The 12,251-nt window shown below is 37.9% G+C and overlaps 4 protein-coding genes across 8 annotated transcripts; 2 read left to right on the top strand and 2 right to left on the bottom strand.

The window, feature by feature from the left end:
- Positions 1-41: 41 nt before the first annotated feature.
- On the bottom strand, positions 42-807 carry LOC126655188 (uncharacterized). The gene has a single exon (XM_050349226.2). The coding sequence runs from the start codon at positions 736-738 to the stop codon at positions 190-192; it is 549 nt and encodes a 182-aa protein (XP_050205183.1). The 5' UTR covers positions 739-807; the 3' UTR covers positions 42-189.
- A 195-nt stretch (positions 808-1,002) lies between these two features.
- Positions 1,003-4,062, top strand: LOC126655186 (pentatricopeptide repeat-containing protein At3g02650, mitochondrial). 4 transcript variants are annotated; one of them, XM_050349224.2, is made up of 2 exons: positions 1,003-2,911; positions 3,605-4,062. In XM_050349224.2, the coding sequence occupies exon 1, from the start codon at positions 1,126-1,128 to the stop codon at positions 2,881-2,883; it is 1,758 nt and encodes a 585-aa protein (XP_050205181.1). In that variant the 5' UTR covers positions 1,003-1,125; the 3' UTR covers positions 2,884-2,911; positions 3,605-4,062. The 4 variants fall into 4 exon arrangements, with proteins under 4 accessions (XP_050205181.1, XP_050205180.1, XP_050205179.1 ...); XM_050349223.2 differs by having other exon boundaries at positions 3,584-4,062; XM_050349222.2 differs by having other exon boundaries at positions 1,003-2,922.
- Positions 4,063-4,653: 591 nt separating this feature from the next.
- On the bottom strand, positions 4,654-11,373 carry LOC126657511 (beta-glucosidase 42-like). Of its 2 annotated transcripts, XR_008789578.1 has the most exons (10): positions 10,376-11,373; positions 9,803-9,869; positions 9,645-9,703; positions 9,474-9,549; positions 9,187-9,261; positions 9,029-9,116; positions 8,695-8,920; positions 8,353-8,468; positions 5,287-7,968; positions 4,654-5,202 (listed from the first exon to the last, which is right to left on the bottom strand). XR_008789578.1 is itself a non-coding variant. In XM_050352210.2 (9 exons), exons 1-9 carry the CDS (start codon positions 10,514-10,516, stop codon positions 7,872-7,874), a joined length of 945 nt encoding a protein of 314 aa, XP_050208167.1. In that variant the 5' UTR covers positions 10,517-11,373; the 3' UTR covers positions 4,654-7,871. The 2 variants fall into 2 exon arrangements, 1 of the variants encoding a protein (XP_050208167.1); XM_050352210.2 differs by having other exon boundaries at positions 4,654-7,968.
- LOC126657508 (receptor-like protein EIX2) lies at positions 4,864-7,831 on the top strand. Its single transcript, XM_050352207.2, has one exon. The coding sequence runs from the start codon at positions 4,864-4,866 to the stop codon at positions 7,735-7,737; it is 2,874 nt and encodes a 957-aa protein (XP_050208164.1). The 3' UTR covers positions 7,738-7,831.
- Positions 11,374-12,251: the final 878 nt, after the last annotated feature.

Genomic DNA, 12,251 nt, shown 5'->3' with positions numbered 1-12,251 from the left:
ACCATGTCTAGCTGCTCTAAATGATTGAAAGATTGAACATATATAAAACTGTCGATTTCTTTATTACTTTAAGCTCACTAAAAATCTTAAAACTGGAATTAGTATATATAGAGTTAAATAACAATATATTATATATACTCTAGCATTTGAATTAAAGAATTAAAACATTCCATACAAAAAAAAATCAATTCAAACTTGGAAAGGCCATGGCCAATCCTTGAGTTCCTCTTGTTGCTGCACTTCAACACTCTTCCTCACACCAATATTAGCATCACCCTCTACATAGTCATTATAATTGAAGCAAAATGCAAGAGTAAGCACCACCCATTCGAGGCAGAATATCAACACGCACAACCCGCCCGCTAGCTTCAAAATCACCTCCCCGTCGTCTTCCCTAACATACGACTTGAGCTGCCCTAGAAAATCGGGGGTCCTCGTAAAGATCAAGACAGAGACCGAGCCTTGAAAAATGGCAGTGAGCACAGTCGTAACCATGTGGGCGGCATACCATGTCGTGGCCCCGGAGGAAGCAGCGGTACATCCGGAAACAGCTCCGGCTATGGTAAGAATGTGGAGGAGAATGAGGAAGAAGCCGCATACGGACGGCAGCAGACGGAGCGAAAGGGTTAAGAAAATGCAACTAGAGGCTGCACCCATTAACATGTAGTTCGAAAAGAAGAAGATTTTGTGAGTGTGATCATGAGAAGCCGGGTTGCCTAGAGTGATGGTGCCTCCCATTTCAAAGCTGTTTTTAGTATAATTTTTATCTCAAAGAATTGCTTTCTAGAATTAGTAAACTGAGTAGAGAAAAGGAGAAGATAGATATTTAAACATACAAAAAAGTAGCCGTTACGCCAGCCAGCCAGTGGAATCGCTCTGCTCTAACGGCTACTTTCCCATAACATATTTAAACAAATTTTTTCAAGATCATAAGATGGGCCTAAAGCCCATCATAGGCCCATAAACAAAGATCGGGTCGGGTCAATCTTCATTTCACTTTGCTGTTGACCATCAAAATCAAAACCCCTCTGTAAATTAGGGTTTTGGCCTTCTGGGTCGCGCTCTTCTTCTTCATTCACTGCAGTACTCCGGTGCCGACCAACAAACACCGAGATAAACAGAAAAATGTGGAGATCTATAACTGTGAAATTACACAGACGGGTAGCATGTAATTTAACAGGAACCCTAACCGCCTCCGGCAAGGTAACTCAATCTCAATTCTCCAATCAAATTCCATTATTTCCCAATCATCATATTCAAACCCTTAATATTCGTTTTCTGTCTAATTCATCTCAATACACCACTGCTGCTGCTACGGACACTGACACTGACCACTCCTCACTAGTTTCTCGTTCTTCTTTAAACCCTAATGATAATGATGAAACCAATTTTACTCACACCCATTTGGAAAAAATTGATACTCAGTTAGAAATTCCTTCCAATTTTAGCGAAAATGGCGATACCCAGTTGGAAAGTGATGATCTTTCTCGTCCGCTCACAATGAGTTTACCTGAAGATGTTGGTAGTTATCAAATTGATTCTGTTAAGTTAGAGAATGTGCTGTCTTTGTTGCAAAGTAGTACCGATGCGACATTGGAGTCTACTCTTGATCAAATGGGTTTGATTTTACATGAAGATTTTGTTCTTAAAGTGCTTCAAACGCCTCTTGTTTTGGGGGATAATTTGATTAAGTTTTTTAATTGGGCTATGAAGAACTCGGATATTACTGTCTCTACGACTTTAGTTGATGCCCTTGTTCGAGCTATATGTAGCGAGCTTAGGAAGCGGGATGCGTATGCCTTGTGGGATTTAGTTAAGGATATCGGTGAGAAGGAAAATTCTGTGCTTAATGTCGACATGCTTAATCAGTTGATTGCTTTGTTTTCTAAGTTGGGTAAAGGGAAAGCGGCTTTTGAGGTATTCAACAAGTTTGAGGACTTCGGGTGCGTTCCTGATTTGGAGACCTATTATTTTACTATTGAAGCACTTTGTAGGCGATCCTTTTTTGATTGGGCTGCATCTGTTGGTGAAAAGATGCTCAGTGCAGAAGCCTTGCCCGACTCTGAGAAAATTGGTAAGATCATATGCTGGTTCTGTAAAGGAGATAAGGCAAATGATGCCCACATGGTGTATATGTTGGCCAAAGAGAAGAACCAGTATCCACCTCAGTCTTCGGTTAATTTCTTGATTAGTTTGCTCTGCAAGAAGGATGACACAGTCAAGTTAGCTGTGGAAATGTTGGATGATTTCTCTGGTTCAACACGGAAGTATGCAATCAAGCCTTTTTCGTCTGTTATTCACGGTTTGTGTAGGATCAAAGATTTGGATGGGGCAAAATTATTGCTTTCTAAGATGATTGATGAGGGACCACCGCCTAGTAATGCAGTGTTCAATTCCATCATCAATGCCTATTCCAAGAGCGGAGATATGAATGAGGCATTAGAGATGAAAAAATTGATGGAAAAGAGGGGGTTGAAACCAGATCTGTTCACTTATACTGTGATAATGAGTGGTTATGCTAGTGGTGGCCAGATGGAAGAGGCTTCAAAATTACTATCAGAAGCCAAAAAGAAGCACTCTAAGCTCAGCCCTGTGATTTACCATACACTGGTTCGAGGGTATTCCAAACTTGAACAGTTCGACAAGGCCTTGAGTTTGTTAGAAGAGATGAAGAAATTTGGGGTTCAGGTCAATTCAGATGAGTACAATAAGCTGATACAATCTCTATGCTTAAAGGCCTTAGATTGGGAAACATCAGAGAAGTTGTTGGAGAAAATGAAGGAGGACGGATTGCACCTAAATGGAATCACCCGAGGCCTTATAAGAGCAGTTAAAGAGCTGGAGTTGGAGGGAATTGAGAAAGAATCAAGTGTCGAAGCTTAAAGTGTGGATTCAGCTTACAGATGTTTAAGTAATAAAGCAGTAGGTTTTTCTTTTCAATAAACTATTCTGCCTAGTATAATAATGGAAGTCTTGAAATATTCTGTTGATATACTGAAGAGAAGATTAACTTTGAAAATTTTATTCATTTCTTTGATGCTATCTCATGATATGAGAATGAATTATTGGCTTTTCATATAAGCTAGCAGATGTGCATTACTAGTAGGAACAACAAATAGATGGTTCTTTCATCAATATAGATCTTTGTCGATCCTTTTTAGACTGGCAATAGAATACATATTCATATGACATGCTATGTCAAATTTAGTTGTTAGCTTATCCTTTTTGGATTGAACTGTCTACCAGTGTCATTTTGAACTATTTTTGTTCTGGGATTAGAGACTAGAGATAGATTATGCAGACAAAGATAGTAGCTTGCAACTTTATAATTTTGACGTAGTTATCATCTTTGCGTTCTCTATCAAAAAGGCCATACCCTTTCTACTTTTACTGATCTGTGTAAAGAATGCAATACAATTTGACATTATTGTTGTTTTTAGAAATGGTACATATGTTCTTTGAACTATTGTCTTAAGATTCCCCCCCTTTGGGTTCCATGAATCTGCTTTTAGTGACGTGTTTAGGCTTGAAGGCCTATAGCGTATACATTTGAGTTTTGATGAGCCAAGTTTCTGTGTGATAGGTTTTTGATGCTGTTATGCAGCTTGAGAGGATGAAATCAGGCGCAATGATGCGGTTTCTTGGAAAGCGTAGTAAGCTACATGATCAATCAATCCGTATGAAGCTGAGATACCAAGTCGTGTCGTGTTAAACATAACCGCCATTGGGTCAATACTTATTGAGTGGAATGGTTCTTGAAGGATAAAGCTAAAGGCTGCTGTCGAGTATGTAGTGATTGGTGCCTTGTTTGAGATTCTTTTATGTTAAAAACGAAGAAAGGTGCACTATGTTTTATCTTTCGATGCCAATCGAATCAAATGAATAGATTCTTACCCTTTTTTGGTTGTTATCTGATCTCCGGCCTTGGTGTTGCAGTAGGGTGTGTACTCTTGAAACATTTAATCTGAAAATTGATATACACTGATGCATACAGAGATGCCTCAACATTTTGTTGAACATTAATGGTCTGAAATATGAGAAGGAGGGGCATGTTAGTACTCATTGTATAACTCCATTGGTTTTGGTTTATTGAAGAAGTGAAGCAATTAGCTTGTTTCAAAATGAGCTATACATTTATTTGGTAGGTCTAATGAGATCATTCGCTTAATATTACTAGTTCCTATTAAATTGAGCTTTAAAAGAGTGGTAGCATTTTTTGTTTTGATTATTGACAATAAATGCGTATAGAAGCGGTTGGTTGTTGATGAGACAGCATCATCCCTTCTTGAAGTCATTGTCTCATTAGATCAAGTGAAAATAGTAAGTTTCTAGAAATAGAAAATGAAGAAATCATAACTATAGAGTCTGTAAGGGGCGGCGGGCTAAAGCAAAATCCGTTGAATAATTATTAAACGCAACGGTTGTATCACGTCATTCGTGCCACAATTAAACGGGATATTTGTAATGTTAGAATATTCAATGAAATATTAGAAAAGTATTAAATATTTTAGTATTCTAGATCTCATACTATAAATTTGTTGCATGAATGATGTGGTACAACAGATTGTAATATTCACACGTGGGTTTGTGATGACGTGGCGCAACCGTTGCAATAAAATAATTCAAAGTCTTTAACGCACTAGCAGACGCCAATGATGGTTTAATGTTTGACTTTTGTAACTTGTATTAGGGGCTACACAGACCCGTTTACAAAAACTTGTTTTGGTATTTATGACAGTAACTAGACTTGACTCTCCACTCAGTCCCAAAATCTTTACTCCATAATGCAATGAAATTGAATACCTCAATGTCTGCATCTATTTTACAGATCACAATTCTCTTGCAAACTATTTCACTTTCTTGATGGCCAATAATATACACATCTGTTCGCACCTCCTCCTTCTTTTCCTCTTCTTTAACTTTACTACAGGTTGCATTCCGACCGAGAGGGAGGCGCTTCTTACGTTCAAAAACGCTCTTATAGATCCATCAGCTCGCCTTTCGTCTTGGACTGGCCCCGACTGCTGCAAATGGAACGGCGTCGTATGCAGCGCGGACACAGGTAATGTCATCCAGCTCCATCTCAGAAACCCTTATAACCTTACTCATCCTGAATATCTCATGTCTGGAACTGAAGCCGATGCTTTTAATCGCTCTTGCTTGTCGGGTCAACTTCATCCGTCTCTGCTTCAGTTAAAACATCTGCAATATTTAGACTTGAGTGTTAACAATTTTCAACACGTGCCCATTCCGAGTTTCATTTCTAACCTTACTGAACTCAGATACCTGAACCTTTCTCACGCTTCCTTCGCCGGAAACGTTCCTCCAGAGATCGGAAACCTACAAAATCTGGAAAGTTTGGATCTCTTCACATACTCGTACCTTATACCATTTCCTGAAAAACTTTGGGTGTCTGAAGCCACCTGGATTTCTGGTTTATCTCAGCTTAAGTACCTAAACTTAGGAAATGTTAATCTTAGCTTAATATCAAACACTTGGGCTCAATCTTTAAGTAAACTTAATTCTCTAGTAGAATTACGTTTGTCTGCATGTGATCTTGTTTTTTTCCCTCAATCTGTTTCATCTCTGAGTTTCAATTCTTTGCAGCTTCTTCATCTTCATAATAATTTTTTCAATTCCTCAATACCTCAATGGCTGTTTAATATTACTACTCTTGTTGAGCTTAACCTGATGAATTCAGAATTAACCGGTCCGATATCGAGTTATGGTTGGGGACATCTCTGTAATTTGAAAGCTTTAGACTTGACTTACAATGGCTTTAGTGGTGAAGTAGGTCAGCTTTTAGATAGTTTTTCTGAGTGTAATAACTTTAGCTTAGAGGTTCTGCACTTGGGTTATAACCAGTTCACTGGTCTGATTCCTGAGTCATTAGGAAAATTCCAAAGCTTGAGATCGCTTAGAATCTTCGGCAACTCGATATCAGGTACGATCCCGGAATCTGTTGAAGGGCTGTCTTTGCTGCAGGATTTAGACCTTTCTGCTAATAAATTGAGCGGAACCATCCCGGAAATCATCGGCCGGCTTAAGTCGTTAACTTATCTCGATCTCTTTGGGAATTATTGGGTGGGGAACATCACAGAGTCTCATTTTATGTCACTAAAAAATCTGAAAGTTTTTTCTTTATCCTCTGTCAACAAATCCTTGGCATTTGATGTTAGACAAGACTGGATTCCTCCGTTTAGTCTGCAAGTGATCTTAGTCCGAGATTGTCAGCTTGGTCCTAAGTTCCCGGAATGGCTCGAGACTCAGAAGGAACTGGCTAGAATATCCCTCATTGATGATGCAATTTCAGACACAATACCTGCTTGGCTCTGGAAGTTGAGTCCACAAATTAGGTGGTTGGAGCTTCAAAATAACGAGATACGCGGAACAGTTCCAGAGTCGTTGCGCTTTACGCCAGGGATGATTAGACTGGATGTAAGTTCTAATCATTTAGAGGGCGTCGTGCCAATGTGTTCTGATGTTCAATCTGTGTCTCTGAGTAGTAACTTGTTTTCTGGATCAATTCCGTCAACGATCGGCCAAAATATGTCATCATCGGTGGTGTTGGAACTTGCTGGGAACTCTTTAAGTGGTGAAATACCATCTTCCATGAGTGAGATGAAGAAATTAAACATCCTTGATCTTTCAAACAATCAGCTGTCCGGGGTTATTCCTGAGAATTGGCAAGGTATGGAAGACACGGATACTATAGATTTTTCGCAGAACAATCTATCTGGCGGCATCCCGGGATCTATGTGCTCACTACCTAAGCTTCAGGTGTTGAAACTATCTAGGAACAATCTTTCAGGACTGCTGTCTGAATCCCTGAAAAATTGCACGCATGTATCGTCTCTTGATCTTGGACACAACCAGTTCGTTGGAAGCATACCGAGTTGGATTGGCGAAAGGCTAGCGTCCATGGAAATACTAATTCTGAGAGCTAACAATCTGAATGGAATTGTTCCTGAAAGTCTTTGCGGTATTCCGGATCTCCACATCTTGGACTTTGCTCATAACAATTTATCAGGGTCACTCCCGACATGTTTGGGCAATCTCAGTGGTCTGAAATCCTTCAGACCATACAGTGTCGTAACTAATCGTGTCACCTATATACAGGAAGTGCAGTTAAATGTGAAGGGGAGACAAGTTGACTACACCAAGATAGTTGCTGTGGTGAATGTGATAGATATGTCTGTGAATAATCTACAAGGACTGATCCCAGATGAGATATCAAAGCTGTCGTATTTGGGTACGCTTAATGTATCATGGAACCGACTGACAGGAGAAATACCAGAAAATATCGGAAACCTGAAACTTCTAGAAACTCTCGACCTCTCTTGCAACCAACTTTCAGGTCCAATTCCCATGAGCATGCCTTCCATGACGGGCTTGAACTACTTAAATCTATCGCACAATAGCCTGTCAGGAGCGATTCCATTAGCCAACCAGTTCCAAACCTTTGTTAATCCCTCAATTTACGAGGGTAACCCTGGACTTTGCGGGTTTCCATTGCCGAACAGCTGCTTCTCACAGAAGGATAAGCATGTGGATGAAGAGAGTGAGGACGAAGATGGCTTTGAAATGGTATGGTTCTTCACGGGGTTGGCACCAGGATATGTGGTAGGTTTTTGGGTGGTTGTTGGAACTCTGATACTGAAGAAGGCATGGAGGAATGCTTATTTTCAGTTTGTAGACAACATGAAAGATTCAGTCTACTCGGTTCTCACCAAATAAAGAAAATCCTAATATCTGTAACAGTCGCCTTTTCTTAATGGAACACACCATATGTTTAATAGTAGTAGAACATACCATATGTTTAGTCGCCTTTTTTTAAATTTTAGTTCATAGCTAGAATATATCAGAATCTTTTAACAGTAAAATAACTCTGAGAATTTTGGGAGTCTATCTCCAAGTATTTCGCGCATAACTTCGGGATATTCCCCATAATATATTGGATGCAAGTACCTGCATCAGAAACAGCGACAATAGTAGACAGAAATCAGTATGGCACTGCAAATGCTATAAGAATACTTTTAAAAAACTCGTATACTACATGCAATCAGGTTGAAAAAACTTAACAGAGGTCTGGGAGACTTTCATTGTTACATGTGGGACTTCACATGGCTTGTTACACATTATTAGCCTAACAATCGCTCATAGTTCAAAGGACTCTAGCTCACCTGCCTAAACTTTTAACCTGGGTTCTCTAACTTAACGAGAGCATAAAGTGATACAGAACCAAGAGAGAAATAAACTATATAACCATGAAGATATATGATCGGTAAATACATTTTTGAAAAGAAAATTTTCAGAACAGACTGTAGTTGAAAGAAATGCAAGGAGAAGTACCATCCAATCTGAAACTCAAGTCGCCTTGCAGCAGCAATTTTGTCTTCAATTTTATCTGAATTAGGTTCTGCCCATTCACAGTCTACCACAAAACCAATCTGTCCTCCTTGATTTTCCTGTAAACAAACATAGCAACAACAGCAAGAAACTCGGTGTTATTATCCCTTGGATGATACAAGTAACACAGTGGTCATTAACACTACAGTTCTCATGGATCCTCTCCTATTGACAAGTTTTGTACTCGAACTGGTGCCACTGGCGAATAACTTAATTGTAAGAGTAATGCAGCTTCATTCTCTAGACATCTCAAAGAGGAAATTTTGAAGAAGTTAGATAGCATACCTTGTATTTGCTCCGGTATATGGAAACAGCTGCGGAATGAGCCAAGATCTGGTGGTGCGCAACCAAATATGGTTCTGTTTCCGACTCCTCATGTCTTCCAGGAGCAAAACTCCCAGTATCATATCCTTTAACTGATGTTTGGAGGGGTTCATTTAATGTAATCCAATTCTTAACTCTATCGCCAAAACTTGCAAAGCAAGTTTCTGCATAGACTGCAAAGTATTTTCTGGACAAGGAAAGGAAGCCATATGGATTATTAATGAATAAATCCTAATTGAATTTGTTATTCAAAGCATACACTTGAATGAGCAGCGTACTCTTGAGTGATACTTACACAATTTCCTTATTTAACCATCCTCCAATTGACTCCTGAAGATGCAAAGGAAGATCCCAATGGTACAAAGTTACATACGGCTGAATACCTACGGAAAGTGGTCACGGATGGATTAAGCCGCGCACAGAGTCAGAAATCAAACAGGGCAGGCTTCGTACCCTTTTCAAGAAGAGCATTAATGATACTGTTATAGAATGCGATCCCTTCATCATTGGCTTTGGTTCCCAAACCATCTGCCAGATAAAAAATATAAAAAGGAAAAAATGAAATTAACTTGGATCGAATACCTCGAAAGTAAACCAAAAAGATCATTAAGTCTTACACTAGCAAATCATTACTTTAAGAAAATTGTGTTCAACTCTTTAAATTAACAGAATAGTATTGTTTAAAGTGCAAAACAAGCAATAAAACCAGAACATCCATTTTGAAAGGAACTGTGACATACCAGGAAACACGCGAGACCATGACAAAGAGAATCGATAAGCATCAAATCCCAACTTAGCAATGAGATCAATATCCTCCTGCATAATAATCATAATTTGTAAACAGCAAGTTTGTGTAGTAAATAATTTTCACAAAAAAGGTGCATTAGTATAGTGTAGGCAAGGATGAAGACCAGGTAACGATGGAAATGATCGACAGCTACATCGCCATTGCTTCCATGGAGAATCTTTCCTGAAAGAATAAAGGTTGATGAAATGAGATGATTTGTGAAAGAAAAAGTGGGAATAATAGCAATGATAATAAATGTACAGGAAAGAAAAATGTTTAGACCTTTGGTGTGTGAAAAAGAGTCCCAAATACTAGGACCCCTACCGCCATCCTTGCAGCCGCCTTCAATCTTTTAACATAAATTATAGCATAGTAGTGATTATATCAAAGATCAAAAACAAAAATATCATGTAAATCTTAATTATGATTATTACTTTTGGAAAAAAGAAAAGAATGTAAAGTAAAGTAATGTATAGAATGTGTGTGTGGATTTCATAATGACAGTCTTTTTAATTCTGTTTTAATTAGTCTAGCTTGTCAATAAGGGATAGATTTTCTGTTTAAATGAATCACTCTGCAGTTGGCTTAATATGAGTGGTTTTGTTTTGTATTGGCTATAAAAGCCACAATTTTGTTTCAGTTTATAACATTGTCAGCAAACTAGTTAGCACAGACACTTCATTCTATCAAAGTGTCCCGTTTCAGACACGAAACTTCATATTTTTTTACGTCTAAATCAGAAAGTAATACCGTGTTCGTCTCCAAGTGTCTCGTGTATCCGTGTCCGTGCTACCTAGCCAACAAATAATGGAGGACAGAAAAAAAAAATGGTGATGTAATGTTAGAAAAAGTAACCTGATAAGCAGAAGTGGCAACTCCAAAGACAAAGTGAGGAGGGAAATGAGAGCGAGAGAGAAACTGTTGCTTCTCTTCCAAGGAATTAATCTCATTCAACAGCTTTTTCTTACAATCACTCATCATTGTCTTCTTCTCCATTCTTTTTCTTCAGGAGTTGCAGTCACAGATCAACCAACAACCCTACTCCTGGTCTGAAAAACTATACTGTTATGTAATGAACTAACTTCTCATCTCATCTCAAAGCCCTTTTTGCTTTGTTTAATGTAGGCTTTGTTTATGGTTTAGTTGCCTCATTATCTTTTTTCTTTATCAAATAATTAAAGAATATATTCAGCTTTTTAGACTACAAAAGAATACAAAAGGGCTCAACTTGCAGAAGCATCTTCAAGGTATTAAATTAATTGTAGTATATATAACTTATACATATTGCCATAAGTAATGAACATGTGATATTCTCTTCCATCACATTAATTAATTATCACATTATATGTCACATATGGGGTATTAAACCCAATAAAAATAACCAACGAGCTCTAACTTAAATGGTTTAAACGCTGGATAGTAAAGTAAAAGCCAAATGTCGTAAAAATGTCAAACCTTTTATAAAAGTTTCACAAAAGTCCTGATCTTTCAATTTTGTCGATTTTGGCCAAAAATAAATTATTTGATTTCAATTGTGGTCAACTCTCAATTTGATTTCAATTTGCCTATGTGACGTCTATGTGACATGTCAAATATTGAAAGGTCAGGACTTTTGTGAAACCAAATAATTCATTTTTGGTCAAAATCAACAAAATTGAAAGGTCCGGACTTTTGTGAAACCAAATAATCAGTTTTTGGCCAAAATCAACAAAATTGAAAGGTCAGGACTTTTGTGAAACTTTTGTGAAATGTTTGACCTTTTTACAATATTTGGCCAAAAGTAACTTGTTAAGGTCGTGGGTTCAAATTCTTCCACAAGCGATCCCTCTTTCAAATTATAAAAAAGACCCAATAAAAATAAAAAAATTATTTGCATATTAACGTATCACCTTTTATATTTATAATGATTTGATCACATCGTTTAAAATATTATATCCCATTCTCATATTTTTTAAGGAACAAATGATCAGTTCACCCCCTCAACTTGGCACGAAATATCAAAAAAGTCATTTTGGAGACTTTTGGATCAAAATAACCCGTAACTTATGTTTTTGTATCAAAAACACCCACCCAAAGAGAGTGGGATAACATCCCCCTAAACTATATAAAACCGGATCAATTCTCCCCTCAATTTTCACCGGAAACCGCTCCATTTCACCGCAGACCGTCGCCAACTCCGCCGGATTCCACCGGAATTTTTTTATATTCTAATTGAAATCCTAGTTGAAATTTTAATTAAACTAATTAGATCTAATTAACTAACCTAATTAAACATAAATCCAACCTAATTAAATCAAAACTCACCATCTGCTCCATTCATTAACAAATTCAAATTCTCACAAAATCCCTCATTAACAAATTTTAATTCTCACAAAATCCCTCATTAACAAATTCCTTTCGAAATTCATTAACAAATTTAAAATCTCAGTAAATCTCTCACAATCCAACCACAAAATGTAGAGAAGCAAACCATCGGCACCAAATTTGTTTCCACCGCCGGCACTCTATTCATTTCCACCATCCCTGCCGGTCTGTTCTTGCAAGAATTGTTCTTGTCCCCCACCATTCATATTTCATTGTTGTTGTAACCTATCCAAACCGGAGCTCCAACGGAAAATTCAAACCCAAATTGAAATCCGTAAAGACTTCAATGATAAACAAATATGTTTGTTCATCTGTTACTTTGAGAACAGATGACAAAGGATTTGAGGGCAGGGGACGTTGCCGGCGG

This window comes from Mercurialis annua, linkage group LG7 (genome assembly GCF_937616625.2).
Source record: "Mercurialis annua linkage group LG7, ddMerAnnu1.2, whole genome shotgun sequence".
In the NCBI taxonomy this organism is placed as follows: Eukaryota; Viridiplantae; Streptophyta; class Magnoliopsida; order Malpighiales; family Euphorbiaceae; genus Mercurialis; species Mercurialis annua.
The sequence above is the reverse complement of the archived record's forward strand: the minus strand, read 5'-3'. Positions and strand labels throughout refer to the sequence as shown.

What these genes read in the sequence shown, in the direction of transcription:
- LOC126655188 (XM_050349226.2), bottom strand. Translation starts at nt 738, where the DNA reads ATGGGAGGCACCATCACTCTAGGCAACCCGGCTTCTCATGATCACACT.
- LOC126655186 (XM_050349224.2), top strand. Translation starts at nt 1,126, where the DNA reads ATGTGGAGATCTATAACTGTGAAATTACACAGACGGGTAGCATGTAAT.
- LOC126657508 (XM_050352207.2), top strand. Translation starts at nt 4,864, where the DNA reads ATGGCCAATAATATACACATCTGTTCGCACCTCCTCCTTCTTTTCCTC.
- LOC126657511 (XM_050352210.2), bottom strand. Translation starts at nt 10,516, where the DNA reads ATGGAGAAGAAGACAATGATGAGTGATTGTAAGAAAAAGCTGTTGAAT. An exon ending in ATGGTCTCGCGTGTTTCCTG is followed by an intron (nt 9,262 to 9,473) that starts GTATGTCACAGT and finishes TTTATCTGGCAG; the next exon opens with ATGGTTTGGGAACCAAAGCC. An exon ending in CTTGAGTTTCAGATTGGATG is followed by an intron (nt 7,969 to 8,352) that starts GTACTTCTCCTT and finishes TTTCTGATGCAG; the next exon opens with GTACTTGCATCCAATATATT.